This window comes from Nematostella vectensis, chromosome 13 (genome assembly GCF_932526225.1).
Source record: "Nematostella vectensis chromosome 13, jaNemVect1.1, whole genome shotgun sequence".
NCBI classification, from domain to species: Eukaryota; Metazoa; Cnidaria; class Anthozoa; order Actiniaria; family Edwardsiidae; genus Nematostella; species Nematostella vectensis.
This window is the reverse complement of record NC_064046.1, coordinates 343,276-363,585: the sequence shown is the minus strand read 5'-3', so window position 1 is coordinate 363,585 and position 20,310 is coordinate 343,276. Positions and strand designations below refer to the sequence as shown.

At 41.7% G+C, this 20,310-nt stretch overlaps 2 protein-coding genes across 2 annotated transcripts; both read right to left on the bottom strand.

Moving 5' to 3' along the window:
* Positions 1-6,665: 6,665 nt before the first annotated feature.
* Positions 6,666-17,560, bottom strand: LOC5501231 (GDP-mannose 4,6 dehydratase). Its single transcript, XM_001622499.3, has 14 exons — positions 17,402-17,560; positions 16,328-16,372; positions 15,154-15,241; positions 14,063-14,124; positions 13,795-13,842; positions 13,620-13,730; positions 12,226-12,307; positions 11,806-11,910; positions 9,733-9,800; positions 9,508-9,567; positions 8,468-8,586; positions 8,248-8,344; positions 7,310-7,378; positions 6,666-7,176 (listed from the first exon to the last, which is right to left on the bottom strand). The coding sequence occupies exons 1-14, from the start codon at positions 17,459-17,461 to the stop codon at positions 7,114-7,116; spliced, it is 1,077 nt and encodes a 358-aa protein (XP_001622549.1). The 5' UTR covers positions 17,462-17,560; the 3' UTR covers positions 6,666-7,113.
* LOC125559114 (putative GPI-anchored protein pfl2) lies at positions 17,447-19,931 on the bottom strand. Its single transcript, XM_048721087.1, has one exon. It carries the CDS (start codon positions 19,656-19,658, stop codon positions 18,126-18,128), a length of 1,533 nt encoding a protein of 510 aa, XP_048577044.1. The 5' UTR covers positions 19,659-19,931; the 3' UTR covers positions 17,447-18,125.
* Between the last annotated feature and the right edge of the window lie 379 nt (positions 19,932-20,310).

The following is a 20,310-nucleotide window of genomic DNA, read 5'->3' as shown; positions in this document are numbered from 1 at the left end:
AAAGGAAATACAATAAGTACATTTTGTTATTTGTTATGCGACGCAAGATCATTCATTCGGCCAGAGAAGCTTGAGCTATGGCCGAAGGTTTAGCAGCCAACCGTTTTCGTTCTCCCAAGTGCGGAGAGGACGAAAAGACATTGGTTAAAGCCAGCATCTCAAAGTCTAAAATGTACAGGAGTACAGGTTAGCAAAGTTTCCAATCTTTTAAGGCCAGAAAGTAAAGTTTCTGAGAAGGAAGAAACGGTCAATATTTAGATTTTAGAGTCGGAGTGTAATAAAGTAGACAAAGGCTTAAGTTCAATTTTACACTCTGCATCATTCATGTTCAAATTGTGATGTTACCATAATTGTGAACGAAAAAAGGTATGACGCCCTGCTGTTTTCTAGGCTTGATTTGGTTTCCTTGATTTAACCAATTGACCAATTGTGTGTTTAAAATTAAGATAAATAAAATTGTCATTGGTGTTATTGTTCTATTTGGGTTACATGTATGGATCTTGATATCCAATGGGAACCCAGATGAACTTCACAAGTGGGTTGGATCACATATCCAAATCATTAGTGATGTTCATCCGGGTTTTCATTGGTTATCAAGACCCATGCATGTGACCCATATCCTCTCCACTCATTGGCTAATGCATGCATGAATAATTAATGAGTTTGAAAAGTGACGATTAGAGATTTCAAGGCATAGCCTGAAGGTCAGGGCCAATACACTGAGCGAGGAACAGGATGGAAACATTGCTTATTTATAGAAAATATTATACATGGCATGAGTTTATTTCTAATCTTTATCGAGTGTGGCTGCCTGTGCATAAAACTAAAAGACAATACAGTCCAACCCATGATTATAAATAGGGGTTATCTTCAACACACATTCCACCTCTTTAGCTATGATATGCTATGCTCGATGCCTAGATGTGTACTTCATGTCAGATTGACATAGAAAGACTGGAAGAATTGCAACTATAAGTACACCTATACGTGCCTACACGTAGCCCGCATCCACCTTCATTTGAACTCTTTAGCTATGACATGCTATGCTCGATGCTTATATATGTACTTCATGCCAGATTGCTATAGAATGATTGAAAGAATTGCATCTATAAGTACACCTATACTTGGGCCTACACGTAGCCCTCATTTACCTTCATTTGCCCTTTTTAGCTATGATATGCTATGCTCTATGCTTAGATGTGTACTTCATGCCAGATTGCTATAGAAGGACTGAGAGAATTGCATCTATAACTACAACCAAACACGTGCCTACACGTAGCCCTCATTTACCTTCATTTGCCCTCTTTAGCTATGATATGCTATGCTCGATTTTTATTTCTTCGTTTTGTTGGGGTTTACTCACTGCATCATTCAAAGCAAAATGAGGATGATATCATTACACATCGCTTTTAATTGTACTTAAGAAACTTCATGGATTACAGCGGAATCTGAATAATGATGATGCCTGTTTGTGGAGTAAAGATGGCCGCAAACTATTGCAAGAAAATGAATTCCAGAGCATTCATTTAATCAGACACACACCTATCCACCATCAACACGAAATTCTTGGAAGCATGGGGGTCTGCATACGTCAGACAAGCAGACAAACGATTTCAAGACAATATTCAATGGGATAAACACAACCCACAATACAAAAAAGAGGAGAAAAAAAGTAAAACACTCGCAAGAGCAATAAAAGAAAGGAAATGCGCCTAAAAAAAATGTAGAGAGGGTGTAGGACATCTGTGTAAAAACCTTGCCTGGTTTTCTTTCGTTTCCACCGAGGATTCCAATTCCGAAACAAATAGTAGACACTGAGGGAATTTCACAGCTGATCGTTCAAAATGCGCCCAGTTTTGCTTATTTGTTACAAACTTTTGCGCTAGGCAATGGATCTGCCAGCAGGATTGTCAACAATCCAAGAGCGAGAGTGCAAGACAAAGTGTACCAGTTCCTGTACCCGCAGGAGTATACCACAAACGAAAGTGCAGGAAAAGATGGCGAGGATAGCGATAAGGATGGTGAGGATAGAAGCGATGAGGATAGCGATGAGATAGCGATGACAGAGACGTACGCAGCCTATAAGCCTGCCATCACTGGACTGCAAAAAAAATAGGCGATCTTATTTGCATAACGAGGGGGAAAAATCTAATGTTTACTAATTCATTTTTATGTACGTAGCTTTATATATATATGATGAGGATAAAAACTATTATTTTCTAAATTATGATAGTCTAGGGATGATTTCCAAACATATTGTTATGTCGTTCAGTGCCACGTGACGACTGAAGTCCTATTTCAGATCGAGGATGACAGAGGATCGTGTAATATTCTCAAAAGTTTGACGCATTGACGTCAGACCCATGACGAATTTCAAATCCAAAAGCGGGAGCTATGAAATCTTCACGGGGATGCGGGATGAGGGGACACGCCCTCATTCATCTTCTGAATGCTTTGACTGCAAAGCAGTCCTGCGTACGCCCCTGGATGATGAGGATATTGATGAGATAGCGAGAAGTGGAAGCAATAAGGATGGCGGTGAGGATGTCGATGAGGATGTCGATGAGGATGGCAAGGGGAGGCAGATGAGGATGGCGATGACAGCGATAGAGGGTTCATGAGGGCCACAGTGAAGAGTATTATGTTTGAATTGAGACAGTGCACATACACTGACGACTGTTTTAAACTTTGTTTTGTTCTATCTAAATATAACGAGCCATCAGAAAAGCTCACGCCAGATTTATTTCTCAAAAGCAAAGTCTGTCGAGTAAATAAATGTACTGTATTAGAAAAAAATTTGGTCCTAAAAATAGCTGTAATATTTCGTGTGACCCCCCTTTTTCTGTGTATTTTTTTGGATACCCCCTTTTCCCTGTATTTTTGGGGTGACCCCCCTTATTTCCACCTACCCCCCCCTCCCTGATAAAAAATGAACGGTCCCTTAGTTACTTAGTCCTGGGTGCCAATCACTTTGTGATGTTACCATGGCAAGAAAAAAAAAACTACATGATTGACACGCCAATGCTCGGCTCGTGTAACTTTTTTATTCCTTTAAAAATCGTGCAGAGGTTCCCGATAGGATAGGACGTCCTTATTAAAAGCACAAGGAGTATGGTCTTTTAAACAAATTCAATACAAAATTCCAGCAAATTAAATGTATTTATGCTATCTATAAGTACACCCATGCCTGTGCCTACACTAAGCCCTCATTAACTTCATTTTGACGAATATGAATTTTAATCAACTAGTCTCTGTGGTATCAAGGCCAATTAGTAAGACTTGTCTGGACCTTATCTTTACAAACTACCCTCAGCGAATCAGCTCGGTCGAAATGGGTGAACGCGTTGTTGAAAATTCCAAAGACATCTCAATGCATTTTTCTCAACTATCGCTGATAAACTGACAGTAAATTTGGCCAAGGTGCCCTGTCTCTCTAAACTTGTGAGCTTTGTTGAATCACTGAAAGACCCTTATGATTGTTTCTCGGTCCCTGCTATAACAAGTACACAAATAACCCGCATAGTAATGAAGATCAACCCAAACAAAGCATCTGGTATCGAAAAGATCAGTGCTCGTATATTGCGAATTCCTGCTATTTCACCGAGTATAGCCAAGCTGATTAATCTATCTCTGTCTAGTGAAACGTTCCTGCCCAAAAGATGGAAGTTAGCTAAGATTACCCCGTTGTTCAAGAAAGGAGATCGAACTGATCCAAGTTACTAAAGTCCTATCTATATTCTTTCTGTCATCAAGATTATTGAGCGGCATGTGCATGATTCTCTGCACACCTATCTCAATGACAACAGCTTTCTCTACTCGAGGCAGTCTGGTTTTCGGAAGCATCATAACACTGAAATAGCTCTAATAAAGATAGTGGATGAACTACTGTTCAACCTCGACAATGATAAGGTGTCGGGTATGGGGCTCGTGGACTACACTACTACACTAAGGCATCAGCCATGGTGGATCTTGAACTGCTACTACAAACGCTAAAGGCGTATGGGGTTGTTAACAAAGAATTACCATGGTGTCTTTCGTATTTGTCAAACAGGCGGCAAGTTGTTCACGTGCACGGTCAAGTTTCGTCTGAAATGCAAATCAATCATGGAGTCCCTCAGGATCCATATTGGGGCCGCTGTTCTTCCTTTTATTTATTAACGACTTGCCCTTGCAGGTCTCGATTGAATTAGACCTTTACGCCGATGACACCACTGTCTCTGCTCCAGCTGACGTCACCAAGCTACACCTTCTCAATGACTCTTTCAACACGTCACTGGGGGAGATTGAGTCTTTGGGCGAATGCAAACAAGCTCCTACTTAAAAATAATAAGAAGAAGGTCTTGACGATAACGGGAAAGCGTCTTGCTAAAACAACAAGCGAAGGACTGTCTGTCAAGGCGGGAAACGGTGCCACAGCTCTAGAAAATGTCCAAGTGCTATGCTACTAGGATTTGACATTGATAGCGAACTCTCGTTTAACGATCATTTAGAAAAGATTTGCCAAAAAGTGGCCTCCCGTTATAGCAATTTTAAGGAAAATAAGATCGTTTTTACCATTAGCTAAACGCAAGCAATTTTATGATTCGTTAATTCTACCAATATTCAATCATGCAAGCGCAGTATGGAGCGTGTGTAACAAAGAACTTTTATATAGAACTTTCAAGCTACAAAAGCGCGCAGCCAGAGTTATACTTTTTGCAGAACCGCGCGCACTATCTGTCGAACTTAGCTGGATTCCTGTTTACGAACATTTTAAAATTAGCAAGTGCGCTCTTGTACATAAGCGGATACACGGTAATGTACCTTCATTTTTAAGTGAGCACCTAACACTTAATAGTTTTTTACATAGTAAATCCACACGCTTTGCGGATTTTTATCTACGCTGCCCGAAATACGGTAGGAAGACAGAAGGGGGGGGGGGGGGGGAGGGGGGCGCACTTTTTCCGTTTCTGCCACCCGTCTTTGGAACAGTCTCCTTATTACGACAAGGAGAATCGATGATAGGCCTGTTCCCTTTAAATAATCTCTAAGAGATTGGGCGTCTTCGGAGCAGCGTCTTTTACATTATTGTACTATAAATTTTTTGTTATTTATTGTTAATTTTTAATATAGTTTATCTTAGTAATTTCAACATAGTTTTATTTGTACATATCTTATATTTAAGGGCCACAAGTTTATTAGCGTTGCTACTATGTGCTCCCCTCATTCTAAATAAAGTTTTTACTTACTTACTATTTGCCCTCTTTAGCTATGATATGCTATTTAGCTATGATATGCTATGTTCGATGCTTAGATAGGTACTTCATGCCAGATTGCTATAGAAGGACTGAAAGAATTGCATCTAGAAGTACACCCATACCTCCTACACGTTGCCCTTATTTACCTTCATTCGCCCTCTTTAGCTATATGCTATGCTCGACGCTTAGAAATGTACTTCATGCCAGATTGTTATAAAAGGACTGAAAGAATTGCATCTATAAGTACACCCATACCTGTGCCTACACGTAGCCCTCATTTACCTTCATTTGCCCTCTTAGCTATGATATGCTATGCTCGATGTTTATTTTTTCGTTTTGTTGGGGTTTACTCACTGCATCATTCAAAGCAAAATGAGGATGATATTGCTATACATCGCTTTTAGTTGTACTATAAAACGGCTAAGAAAGGAAGATAAATAACGTATGTCCCCCTCTATTTATTCCGCTCATACCCCAGGCTTTGCCTCTAAAATATTTTAAGGACGTTTAAATGACTTGCCATTTTGCGTCATTCAGTAATAATAACTTCGATAAAAACAGACAGGGGTGATCGTCGGCAAAATCGATTTTAACCCTAAGGGAGGGCACTTTGGGCGTGGTCAACAGAAATTCTTACCCCTAAGAGATAGGTGGGGCCGAAGGAATTTTTAACCCTAAGAGATGGAAGAATCGGAAAAAAGTCTACTTTGCTGGAGATTCCTCCCCTCCCCCCCTGGGGCATTGAGCCCTCCCGAAGGATGAAACGAATTGTAGATAGCACTGTATGTCGTATGACTTTACTTATGTTAAGACATGACTTGGTAGGTTATGTCTTATCAAGAGATAGAACTTTAAGAGCTTGACTCGAGCTTTTCCGAAAGTTGGCGAGTTGTTTTTATGCCGAGATGTGATGATTAACGGATCAGAAAACGCAGCATTTTTTTTTGCGCGCAACAAAGAATTTGGCTGTAAATCAATAGAGGGTAAAAGACATCCTATGGTAGCTACACATCCTAAAAAACTCGCCTACATACTGAATATCATGTAGTGGTGAAAAAAAAAATGAAGATGCTCCCGTAACATCTAGAAACACGGCATTTCCCAGTACACCATAGAAACGCGGCATTTCCAAGAAAATCTTACTGTAAAAACACGGCATTTCCTAGAACATCTAAGAAACAGGGCATTTCCCAGTACATCTTAGGAACACGGCATTTCCAAAAACATCTAAGAAACACTTCATTCCCAAGAACATCTAAGAAACACGGTATTTCCAAGGACATCTAAGAAACACGGCATTTCCCAGTACACCTTAGAACACGGCATTTCCAAGAACATCTAAGAAATACGGCATTTCCCAGTACACTTTAGAAACACGGCATTTCCACCAGTTGTAACGGGCCAAGGCATTAAATATACTATAGTAGAAACTTTCTTAAAACGCTTTATTCCACATCAGATAAATATTACAAACAGGTGTTTTATCACAATACTCTCAGAGCAGCGGGATATTTTAAATACCTTAAATAATGTGTGTGGATGTATGGCCCAAGAAATATATGACATGAGGACATTTCTGGGGACCCATAGCGAGGTCAAGCCGAACCTGGGATAAAAGGCAGCGCGGGCTTACTAGAGCTTTTACGGTAGTTCCTAGGCAACCAGTTATTGGTTCACGCTGCCTTTCTAAGCCAGTATTTGCATGCTAAAGATCGTCGATATCCCCATGTCCCAACAGTACGTCATATATGACCCCAAGGTTAGTACTTCATTTAGGATTAGGGAGATAGTGGGTTAATAGGGTCATATATGAAGTACTAAACAAACTTATGTATATGTGGACGATATTATTTTCTCATATTGTAGGGTGCTTTTTCTAAGCAGTTGGATTATTCTTCATCAATTGGAGATCAGATTCCACCATTTCTTTGACAAGAGCCTGTACAGAAATACTAGATGTTAATGAAGCATGTTAATGAAGGATGTGACATGGTATTAATGGAAAATAGGGTAGGGGGGGAGGAGGTTGGAAAAAATATGAAAATTTGCAGAACAAATCAAGGCCATCTAACCTCAAACTTGATCTTTGGCTTCCATCCAAGTTTTTCCTCGGCCTTTTTTGCACAACCTAACAGGAGCTCCTATAAATCGATAACAAATTATTGTAAAATTGATAAAAATAATGACCCTAGAAGCTTGGTGGAAGGATTGGAAGTTGCCTTAAAAGACCAATTAGAGCGTTTCCATGGCAGCGCAGGGCGGGGCATCTCCCCGATTTGGTTGAAACTCAGGCCCGTACCCAGGGGGGTGCAGGGGTTGCGAACGCACCCCCCCCTTCCACAACGGTCGAAAGTCCACGTTCGGTTCTCAATAGACATGCTTTTTGTAGACAAAACTATAAATCATAAGCTAGGTCACTATGTCACCATCCATAAGTCAGACTTTTTTGTAGCCAAATCCAGCAATAAACGAGATCCTGCAAAGGCATAAAAAGTCCCTTTTTGTTTTTTCAGGGGTGGTCAGATTGTTATCAGAGAACTCCCCCCCCCCCCCCCCCCGCGGGAAAAATTAGGTCCATTTTTTCGGATTTCGCCCCCCCTTCCTTTCCCAAGAAAAATCCTGGGTACGGGCCTGGAACTTGGCCAGTTTGAAGTGTTCACCCTCTAACCTGTGAAGCTAAAGCAGCCTTCTTAAATAGATTTTTTGGAGCAGGTTATTGTGAGTGAGTTTTGAGGTGGTTTGGTTTCGAAGACGCCCACTAACAAAACAAAAACAGTATATTTTCCGCCTGGACAGAGACGGTCAAACATCTAGAGAAGGCGGCTTGTTGAGCCGGCAGCCGGCCGGTTTGGAGAAGGCTGCAAAGTGATTTTGTATTCGATTCTTTCAGTGGGAGTGCTACACTACAAACTGGATTTTGAAACAAAGAGCTTAACATTTTACCTATAAAACTCCTAGGAAAATTTTGAGGTAACACATAGAGAATCGTATAAAGTAACTTTGCACGTACCACTTCTGCAGGCCTGTAGTATTTCGGATCCACACGAACCAACACCTTATTAGTAGCCTTGTCAACCCCAATCTCTTTTTCATCTTTGCCTTGCCATCTGAAACCCAATAAAAAAGTGCACTCTTAAACAACTTTATACTTTTACTACAAAGGCTTGCTATACATACTTTTACTAGGTAGGCAAAACCCATTATTACTACAAAGGTAAATTTCGACTTACACAATCTCTGTACCAACATGAGCAAAGGATTTCTCGACAAACTCGCGCACACTGTGAGTCTCGCCTGTGGCGATGACAAAATCCTCGGGCTTGTCTTGCTGAAGCATCATCCACATTGCCTATCGCCAAACAACAACAACAACAACTGCATAAGAACCCGACTAGAACCCCATAAATCAGCGAAATTAAAGAGCTTGCCTGAAATAACAGCCATAGTACAATACCAAAGTTGTTGAATCAAGAGATACAGTTGAACAAAAGGGCGGATCTAGGGGCGAACAGAGCGGGCCAATGAATCCGTCCCCCTTTTTAAAACCCTTGATTCAGACCCTGTCTTTTGAAACTCTTGGATTCACTCCTGCTCCACCTCCCCCCCCCCAAAAAAAAAAGACAAATTGATATACCACAAACTAAAAATGCAAGTTGTCTAGACATTAATTTTTTAGCCATTTGTCTATCTGAAAGCTGTCTCACCTAAGAATTTGAGTTTGAGTAATTTTTTATAGAAAAATTAACATTAGAAATATTAGAAACCATGGTGCTCTTGCAGCCCTTATCCCAAGAGGGGATTCAAGGGGTTGAGAAGGATCCTCCAACTCGACTGGAAGATCTGCCATAATGAAGGAGCCATGATTACCACTGACGGCTTGGACAAGCAAAAGAAAATGGTCCACTTAATGTGTAAAATCCCCCCCCTCCTGCTCAAATCCTGGCTACAGGCCTATCTTATGAGGTTCTAGCACAGTGCTTAAAGCCGCATTGTCTCCAGTTTACTTCCGGTCGATTACCTAAGAATCTCCGATGGTTTTTAACAGAAACCACGAAAAATATTTCAAAATACAGAAAGCAGTGTGTCTATTGGAAGTTTCTTTGAGGATGTGACTGCTAATTTAGAGCGGATGGCCTGTTAAATATTTCGGATTAGAATAGATTCTTTTGTCTTTTAACGGTTGAGGTTTCCGTCGGACCTCCGGAAGTAAACTGGTGACAATGCGGCTTTAACTGGAGTTCAGTTCGAATATGGAGGTTTATTAGTTCACCTCCACATAGTCTTTAGCATGTCCCCAGTCACGCTTTGAATCCAGGTTGCCAAGCCGCAACTGAAGAACAAAAAAATGTTTGTGACACAAGGCAGATTGTACACAAATGCATTATGACACCAAAACCACAAACAGGAAGAACAACCACAACAATTTTCACCATCATCAACAATAAATTAATAATAGAACAAGAGATAATAGACTCATGTACCAAGAGATACTCACTTCCTTCTGTAGCCCCAGATGAATTTTTGCGACAGCACGAGTGATCTTACGGGTTACAAAGGTTTCCCCTATGAATAAAAGTAGAATAAATATTTATATAAAAAAATGTGAACAAGGAAATAATCTTGCAAAAGAAACAGAACACTTGTTAATGCGCATTCATAACCCTACAAAAACCTTCAGTTGTTTGAAGAAACTTGGTAAGACATGTGGTCTTTTTTAAATTGCTCTCCAATTATCAATAAAATATAAAGCTTTCAATGCATAAATATTACTAAAACTGGATTTGATATAAATCTTACAGACTTTTGTTTAACTTATGGTGGTAAGTAATGAACACGCTCTACTGTATCGTATTCTACAACAGGCTCTACTCTTACTGTATCTGTATTGTCCAACAGGCTCTACTCATACTGTATCTGTATTGTACAACAGGCTCTACTCATACTGTATCTGTATTGTACAACAGGCTCTACTCATACTGTATCTGTATTGTACAACAGGCTCTACTCATACTGTATCTGTATTGTACAACAGGCTCTACTCATACTGTATCTGTATTGTACAACAGGCTCTACTCATACTGTATCTGTATTGTACAACAGGCTCTACTCATACTGTATCTGTATTGTACAACAGGCTCTACTCATACTGTATCTGTATTGTACAACAGGCTCTACTCATACTGTATCTGTATTGTACAACAGGCTCTACTCATACTGTATCTGTATTGTACAACAGGCTCTACTCATACTGTATCTGTATTGTCCAACAGGCTCTACTCATACTGTATCTGTATTGTACAACAGGCTCTACTCATACTGTATCTGTATTGTCCAACAGGCTCTACTCATACTGTATCTGTATTGTACAACAGGCTCTACTCATACTGTATCTGTATTGTCCAACAGGCTCTACTCATACTGTATTGTATTGTACAACAGGCTCTACTCATGCTGTATCTGTATTGTCCAACGGGCTCTACTCATACTGTATCTGTATTGTACAACAGGCTCTACTCATACTGTATCTGTATTGTACAACAGGCTCTACTCATACTGTATCTGTATTGTACAACAGGCTCTACTCATACTGTATCTGTATTGTCCAACAGGCTCTACTCATACTGTATCTGTATTGTACAACAGGCTCTACTCATACTGTATCTGTATTGTACAACAGGCTCTACTCATACTGTATCTGTATTGTACAACAGGCTCTACTCATACTGTATCTGTATTGTCCAACAGGCTCTACTCATACTGTATCTGTATTGTCCAACAGGCTCTACTCATACTGTATCTGTATTGTCCAACAGGCTCTACTCATACTGTATTGTATTGTACAACAGGCTCTACTCATACTGTATCTGTATTGTCCAACAGGCTCTACTCATACTGTATCTGTATTGTACAACAGGCTCTACTCATACTGTATCTGTATTGTCCAACAGGCTCTACTCATACTGTATCTGTATTGTACAACAGGCTCTACTCATACTGTATCGTATTGTACAACAGACTCTACTCATACTGTATCTGTATTGTACAACAGGCTCTACTCATACTGTATCGTATTGTACAACAGGCTCTACTCATACTGTATCTGTATTGTACAACAGGCTCTACTCATACTGTATCTGTATTGTACAACAGGCTCTACTCATACTGTATCTGTATTGTACAACAGGCTCTACTCATACTGTATCTGTATTGTATAACAGGCTCTACTCATACTGTATCTGTATTGTACAACAGGCTCTACTCATACTGTATCTGTATTGTACAACAGGCTCTACTCATACTGTATCTGTATTGTACAACAGGCTCTACTCATACTGTATCTGTATTGTCCAACAGGCTCTACTCATACTGTATTGTATTGTACAACAGGCTCTACTCATACTGTATCTGTATTGTGCAACAGGCTCTACTCATACTGTATCTGTATTGTCCAACAGGCTCTACTCATACTGTATCTGTATTGTCCAACAGGCTCTACTCATACTGTATTGTATTGTACAACAGGGTTCCAAACAGGAACCTATTCCTGGTCAAAAGGAAGCTTACAAACCTCGTCTTGGGCTTTCGTGGTTGAAGAGAATGCCATTGCATGCAAACATGTTGTATGCCTCCCTGTAGTTGACAACAATCCAGTACCCATAGAGTTTTGCTGCACCTAGTTTTGACAAGGAAACATTTATGAAAATGAAGAATTTAAGCCATAAGTGCTACGGGTGATATTCCTCAGGCGTTATAATTCAGAAATGGGGATATTCCTTACCATAAGAGAAACATGGATAGAAGGGTGTGGTCCAAGTCTTACCATAGGGGGAACGGGGATAGAAGGGTGTGGTCCAAGTCTTACCATAAGGGGAACATGGATAGAAGGGTGTGGTCCAAGTCTTACCATAAGGGAAATATGGATAGAAGGGTGTGGTCCAAGTCTTACCATAGGGGGAACGGGGATAGAAGGGTGTGGTCCAAGTCTTACCATAGGGGGAACGGGGATAGAAGGGTGTCTTCTCTGTCTGTGGTACTTCTTGTACAAGTCCGTACAACTCACTAGTTGAAGCCTGCAAAAAGAACCAAAACATTCACATAATGATGCATATTCTATAGAAGGGAGTAAGCTTCCCTCCATTAGGGTTAGCCCCCTCCCTTGGAGTTAGCCCACCTTACTTAGGGTTGGCAACCTCCCTTGGGGTGAGTCCCCTTCCCTTGGGGTTAGCCCCCCTCCCTTGGGGTTAGCCCCCCTCCCTTGGGGTCAGCCCCCCCTCCATTGGGGTCAGCCCCCCCTCCATTGGGGTTAGTCCCCCTCCCTTGGGGTTAGTCCCCCTCCCTTGGGGTTAGCCCCCCTTCCCTTGGGGTCAGCCCCCCCTCCATTGGGGTAAGTCCCCCTCCCTTGGGGTTAGTCCCCCTCCCTTGGGGTTAGCCCCTTCCCTTGGGGTTAGCCCCACTCCCTTGAGGTTAGCCCCCCTCCCTTGGGGTTAGCCCCCCTCCCTTGAGGTTAGCCCCCCTCCCTTGGGGTTAGCCCCCCTACCTTGGGGTTAGCCCCCCTCCCTTAGGGTTAGCCCCCTTCCCTTGGGGTTAGCCCCTTCCCTTGGGGTTAGCCCCCCTCCCTTGAGGTTAGCCCCCCTCCCTTGGGGTTAGCCCCCCCCCCTTGAGGTTAGCCCCCCTCCCTTGGGGTTAGCCCCCCTCCCTTGGGGTTAGCCCCCCTACCTTGGGGTTAGCCCCCCTCCCTTAGGGTTAGCCCCCTTCCCTTGGGGTTAGCCCCCTTCCCTTGGGGTTAGCCCCTTCCCTTGGGGTTAGCCCCCCTCCCTTGAGGTTAGCCCCCCCTCCCTTGGGGTTAGCCCCCCTTCCTTGAGGTAAGCCCCCCTCCCTTGGGGTTAGCCCCCCCCCCCTTGAGGTTAGCCCCCCTCCCTTGGGGTTAGCCCCCCTCCCTTGGGGTTAGCCCCCCTCCCTTGAGGTTAGCCCCCCTCCCTTGGGGTTAGCCCCCTCCCTTGGGGTTAGCCCCCCTTCCCTTAGGGTAAGCCCCCCTCCCACATTCTTTCAGATTTACAAGAAAGAGTCACAAGAGAAAAGACAAAAAATTTTTTTCTAAAAACAGCAAATCCCAATCAAAGACATACAGACATACTAATAAAATAATGCTTGAGGTTAATTGATTGGATTTTCATATTAGAAAGGGTGTGGCCTGTTGGTAGGAATTGCCTAGATCTACAAAATTAAGAGAAAGCATTTAAAGCTTTGATGTATAGACTTTTTAGTCAGAAAACTTGTTAAAGTTATAATGTACCCCTCTACAAATAAAGATTATTGTTGTTTATGCCATAAAATCATTTTTAGAAATGTTTGCAAGATCTGTTTAAAACACTGTTAAATTACCTGGTAAAATTTGACTTTGTTAGCAAGTCCACAAGTCTTTATAGCATCCAGAAGGCGTAATACGCCAACTGCATCTACATCAGCTGTGTATTCAGCAAGCTCAAAGGACACCTGGAAAAAAGGCCTGAATTAGTGAAAAATCCCTTCATTCATAGAGCAACTGTACAACTCCTACCTTAACATGGCTCATGGCACCGAGATTATAAATCTCTGTAGGCTGCACCTGTGGTGGAATGGATTTAAATAAGATACAAAATAGAATTTCCTTTTCTAAAACAATTTTTTTCAAGCAATGTAAATAATGTAGTCTTCACATTATCATATAGAGAGTGGACCAATGAGCAATCAGATGTAATTCATCTGGGGATTACCAAAATCTGATGTACAGTAATATAACCAAGGTGATCACAAAAAGGCCAGCTTATTATAACCGTGCTATTTACCTCTGATATAATTTTGACTAAATTGGTGCTGTCTGTAAGATCTCCATAGTGTGTCTTCATGGCTGCAGTGACAAAAAAAAACTACTTTAAAAAAAACATATAAAAACATATAACACATAGTGGGTCCACCCCTGGATAGTAGATACAAGAAATATTTAAAGACATATCCTTGGTCTAAGTTGTCATTCCTTCTAAACGTTAGGAATAGTGACCACGAAAACACAACTCCAGATAGTCCCTCACTTTAAAAAATTCCCCTGCCCCAACAAAGCGCTTCTATGTAGTCTAGTCGATCATAGAAATTTTATCATTGCCAAATATCTCTAAAATTCCACGGTTGATTGTTGAAATATTGCGGAAAATGTGTTTTTTTCAGTTTTGCGAAAAAAATGTTCTAAAATGGTAGTGTTATTTAAAATGTTACAACTTTCTTTCTATTAAACTCAGTCAAACCAAATTTGACATGAGTTATCGCTTAAATAAACACTTTTCGAACGGACTCAACTTTGCCGTCAATTTTTTGGGTCGAAATTCTAAATATATATCTAACTTTTTTTTAACAGACTATTTTTTCTAACTTTTACAGAGGCTGTATCACCACATACTGAACTGATTCTGGTAGTGTCGTCAAAAAGCTAACGCTCAATTTTGCGTCAGTCTCAAATAAGTGCAAAACATGTTAACTTTTTACTATTTTCAGGAGCGAGTTTACAAGGGACATTACCTATAAATTTCGCTCAAGGATCTTAGAATCACTAGGAGTTTTCGGGAGTGAGTATACAAGGGACATTATCTAGAAATTTCGCTTAAGGATCTTAGAATCACTAGGAGTTTTGGATGCCTCGGGATGAGTAACTAGATTTTTCGGATGGCTGTAATTTTGCCTAGCAAACAGATAGAAAATATCTAGGAAAGCTCTATATTGTATAAAAATGACTGCAAACGAATAAAGACGGTATCTCTGTCATTGGGTGCCCTTGATTCAATACGTGCTGTATTAACTATCAGATAATACTTCCTCCCATATATGTGTAACAGTTCCCATACAAATGCTTATGTAAATATGTGCTGTATTAACTATCAGATCATACCTCCTCCCATATGTGTGTAACAGTTCTCATACAAATGCTCAATCCTTCCTGTATTGAATGAGCTTGATCTTCTTGCAATGCCATGAACCTGTTTCAAGATTGACAAACAATAATTAGGAAATGCATTTAATTTTAATTATTAAAGAGCAAATTGGTTGGGTTCCTGAAAACTTGGAATTCCAATGAATCTTGAGTTGTTAAAGATTGAAAACAAAACTGATAAAAATGCCAAGAGGAACTCCCTACTAATCACCAGTTCTCTTGGTTCAAACTTCAACTTTTAAAAGACTTTACAGTTTGTAGCCGAGTACACCACTATTGTTCATGCAAACTGCAAACTTAGGTTACATTTTATACATAATCACAAGTTATTTAGTTGAGTAAGATATATAAAATAGTTGTGTAACGCAAAACTTTTTAGAAGGGTATGGCTCCAAACATCTCCACCATCCAATATTGGATAGATTGGGTTATTTATAAATTTTTAAATTCTAATTTATATATCATATTGCAAAACTAAGAATAAGCGAACACATTCTACAAATTGAAAGAGGCTGCTACTGTACAATAAAATCTATATAACACCAGAATCAAGGGTTTGACCGCGCTTTCAGACTATGGAAAACAAAGAACACTTCTTGTTAAAAGCCCAATTTACAAAGAACTTAGAAATACTCTTCACCAATAACTAAATTCCCAAACTTTACAGATTAGCCCCCAAAAAACACCATTATAGCTAAATACATTTATGACTGCTTTTTAATTAGACAATCTCATTTAGTAAGGGTTAGATAATGGACACGAGTGTTCTATGGGATTTAGGGCACAAATTGTTTTTGTTAATGAGTGTCCTAAATTCCATAGAACACGAGCGGACATTATCAAACTTTCTTAGAAAATTAATACTGCCACGAGACATTTCGAAATGCTTTCATACTAGATGTCACTGGCAAATCAACATCATTAAATGTAAAACAATTAAAATAATATCTTACTGTCGAAGGCCACTGTATGGTTGTCAACAAGTTTTCAACAGTGTTGGACAGTATTACATCATTAGGCAACATGACAGGTCAATTGTGTGCGAACTAGATTTCTCGCTCTGTTGAAATTCTAGGCACTCTAATAGAAATCTGTCTGTCTGTCTGTCTGTCTGTAGTTAAGTGGTCATTACCTGATATCCTTTGTTTAGAAGAAATTCAGCCAAATAAGAGCCATCCTAAAACATGAAAAACAGGATACAATGTTATGCATTGCCCAGATCTGTTACCACCAGGGGGGAGGGGTGAATAGGTTCGCAGATCGGAGGATTCGGCCCACAAATGCTCACGGATTACAGATTTTGATGATTATTTCAGCCGATTGGCGGATTTTGGAAATACATACGCAGCTGCCATACAACTCATATGTGACCACAGAACACAGAACCCCAGAAAAAAACCTTGAAGCCAAGCAAAAACCAACTCCGCTCATGTGTAACCACAAAACACAGAACCCCAGAAAAAAAAACCTTGGAGCCAAGCAAAAACCAACTCCGCCCATGTGTGAGCACAGAACGCAGAACACCAGAAAAAAAACCTTGGAGCCAAGCAAGAACCAACTCCGCTCATGTCGGGAATAGAGAATCAAACCCGGAACCCAGTGTGTACAGGCACTACAGAGCAACGCTCTGCCAAATGCGACACCCAAGCATATAGTGCCGTTTTAAGTAGGCATTGCTTTAGCTCCCAAGTCTACTCTCTGGAAGTTTGTAGTAAAGGCACCTGTGATTTGAAGGCCGTAGCTAGACAACTTTGTTCAGGGGGCCAAGCCTCAGATTTTTTTTTATTTGCTTCAGGGACAGACATGATTTTTTCTATACATCTTTGGTAAATTCATGCTCTTCTAAGGGGGTAGCTGAACCTTCCTTCCCCTCCCCCACCTAAAAAGCTAAATGCTAGTCTGCATTAGCATGGAGCTCGAATTATCAGGTTTCCACTGTTCCCAATATCATTATCTTCTTGGGCTTTGCAAAACCACAGGGGTGCACTCCTAGTACTTTAGCATGACTAGAAAGACGAGACCATGGAATATATACCAAACATAAAATAAATACTAATGACAACACTAATGTGGGAATGGATAAACCATTTTCAAGAAAATGAAGTATCAATTTAATAAGACTTCTATAAACCGTTAGGACGGGATAAGCATACCGTGTGGTCGATTTATGACTTTGAAAATTCGCAAATTTTACTACTTTACTGACCTGTCCTGTGATGCCGGTTATCAAAGCCACCTTTCTCTGATCTTCACTTGCTTCTGCCATAATAGTTTATTAATCTTTTGGGCTAAAAAGACTTTTTGAAAGCAAACCTAGAAAGTTCGAATGCAAATGCCTTGCCTCGGTGGCAGAAAAATCAACCAGGCGTCCCTTGTAATTCATTCGGAAGCGCGCCTTGCCTGCCGTAGTCATGGTAACACTATAGTGCAGCAGCTTTTCCAATGGATAAGAAGGAAGTTTGACAAGGATGAGTAATAGTGTTGTCACATAAAATGAGTTATAAGTGATTTGCAAATAGAGCGCAGAGAATAGACCATGAAATATCCCCCGCTAGTACAAGATCTACGGAGGGGGAGGGGGGCTGTTTGTGTCTGCTTCATTGTGTCTGTTCATAAATCGTTACGAAGGTAGTTTTGGGGTCACCCCCCTCCCCTTGGCAAAAAGCTAGATCCTCCCCTGACATGACGAGAGCTGCCCCGTACTATGACTTCGGGAGGAATCTGAGGAAAATGACAAATTGTTAATGGGCTTAACCTTCTCCGCAGGCGTCTTTAAACGTTAAAACTATCTATAAACATGAACGATAAAGAGTGAAGTCGAAATAGCTATGCGGGCTTTCTGTGGTTCTCATCCCCTTTCCGCTTGGGTTATCACCACAGGACCCCCGAGCGGTCCTCGGCAGCCTGTTTCTTTTCTCTATAGCCCTGAATTACACACTACGCGTTTCGTAGCCGAACGTCGTAGCGGAAACTATACGACTCGAGTTGTTGCGGGCAAGTGTTGAGACAGAGATGTTGCGGGCAAGTGTTGAGGAAGAGGTGTTGCGGGCAAGTGTTGAGGAAGAGATGTTGCGGGCAAGTGTTGAGGAAGAGATGTTGCGGGCAAGTGTTGGGGAAGAGATGTTGCGGGCAAGTGTTGAGGAAGAGATGTTGCGGGCAAGTGTTGAGGAAGAGATGTTGCGGGCAAGTGTTGAGGAAGAGGTGTTGCGGGCAAGTGTTGAGGAAGAGATGTTGCGGGCAAGTGTTGAGGAAGGAATGTTGCGGGCAAGTGTTGAGGAAGAGATGTTGCGGGCAAGTGTTGAGGAAGAGATGTTGCGGGCAAGTGTTGAGGAAGAGATGTTGCGGGCAAGTGTTGAGGAAGAGATGTTGCGGGCAAGTGTTGAGGAAGAGGTGTTGCGGGCAAGTGTTGAGGAAGAGGTGTTGCGGGCAAGTGTTGAGGAAGAGGTGTTGCGGGCAAGTGTTGAGACAGAGATGTTGCGGGCAAGTGTTGAGGAAGAGGTGTTGCGGGCAAGTGTTGAGGAAGAGATGTTGCGGGCAAGTGTTGAGGAAGAGATGTTGCGGGCAAGTGTTGGGGAAGAGATGTTGCGGGCAAGTGTTGAGGAAGAGATGTTGCGGGCAAGTGTTGAGGAAGAGATGTTGCGGGCAAGTGTTGAGGAAGAGGTGTTGCGGGCAAGTGTTGAGGAAGAGATGTTGCGGGCAAGTGTTGAGGAAGGAATGTTGCGGGCAAGTGTTGAGGAAGAGATGTTGCGGGCAAGTGTTGAGGAAGAGATGTTGCGGGCAAGTGTTGAGGAAGAGATGTTGCGGGCAAGTGTTGAGGAAGAGATGTTGCGGGCAAGTGTTGAGGAAGAGATGTTGCGGGCAAGTGTTGAGGAAGAGGTGTTGCGGGCAAGTGTTGAGGAAGAGGTGTTGCGGGCAAGTGTTGAGGAAGAGATGTTGCGGGCAAGTGTTGAGGAAGGAATGTTGCGGGCAAGTGTTGAGGAAGAGATGTTGCGGGCAAGTGTTGAGGAAGAGATGTTGCGGGCAAGTGTTGAGGAAGAGATGTTGCGGGCAAGTGTTGAGGAAGAGGTGTTGCGGGCAAGTGTTGAGGAAGAGTTGTTGCGGGCAAGTGTTGAGGAAGAGATGTTGCGGGCAAGTGTTGAGGAAGAGATGTTGCGGGCAAGTGTTGAGGAAGGGATGTTGCGGGCAAGTGTTGAGGAAGGAATGTTGCGGGCAAGTGTTGAGGAAGAGTTGTTGCGGGCAAGTGTTGAGGAAGAGATGTTGCGGGCAAGTGTTGAGGAAGAGATGTTGCGGGCAAGTGTTGAGGAAGAGATGTTGCGGGCAAGTGTTGAGGAAGAGGTGTTGCGGGCAAGTGTTGAGGAAGGAATGTTGCGGGCAAGTATTGAGGAAGAGATGTTGCGGGCAAGTGTTGAGGAAGAGATGTTGCGGGCAAGTGTTGAGGAAGAGGTGTTGCAGGCAAGTCGCATACGACTAAATCGAGCTGTCTAAATCGGCCTTTAGGGTGCAACGGAGCTTTGCCCGTGAAGATAACCTAGCCACTACTGCAGTTCGTTTGTAGAAACCTTGTTCTTTGAATACTACGTAATTTTATTGACTTTGGTATCTCATAATAGACAAAATTTAATTCGGCTCTTTACTTTGAATTGTTCATCGTTTTTTGAAATTCGCGCTCTGACGCACGCTGATAATTTGCATATAGTCGTCGAGTCGATTGACAAAAAGTTGTTGTCAACCGTCCTCGCAATTACGCGACAAGCCCGCATGTAAACATAGGTAAAAAAACACTAAAGCGCCTAACTGCATACACTTATTTAAAAAAACGATGTCAGTGGAAACGGCAAATGGCGAATGCATGACAAATGGCAGTTCTACGACAGAAAGGACCCATGGATCCTAAAATATTTGCTCCAAATTCAGAAAAATATAAATAAAACATACGACTATCCATTAAATATAATTGATTTATGGTTCTGACATCGCTTGAGTTTACTTACCACTTTCATTTTCACAAATAATTACTACCCATAAGCACCTTTCGGTCGTATTCGGTCGTACCCTATGTATGTCCACGGCTCATTATGTCCCACGTGTGATGCCCCTAGCTAGACATTGTTTTCA

What these genes read in the sequence shown, in the direction of transcription:
- LOC125559114 (XM_048721087.1), bottom strand. Translation starts at nt 19,658, where the DNA reads ATGCGACTTGCCTGCAACACCTCTTCCTCAACACTTGCCCGCAACATC.
- LOC5501231 (XM_001622499.3), bottom strand. Translation starts at nt 17,461, where the DNA reads ATGGCAGAAGCAAGTGAAGATCAGAGAAAGGTGGCTTTGATAACCGGC. An exon ending in TAACCGGCATCACAGGACAG is followed by an intron (nt 16,373 to 17,401) that starts GTCAGTAAAGTA and finishes TTCATGTTTTAG; the next exon opens with GATGGCTCTTATTTGGCTGA. An exon ending in TAGTCAAAATTATATCAGAG is followed by an intron (nt 13,843 to 14,062) that starts GTAAATAGCACG and finishes ATTCCACCACAG; the next exon opens with GTGCAGCCTACAGAGATTTA.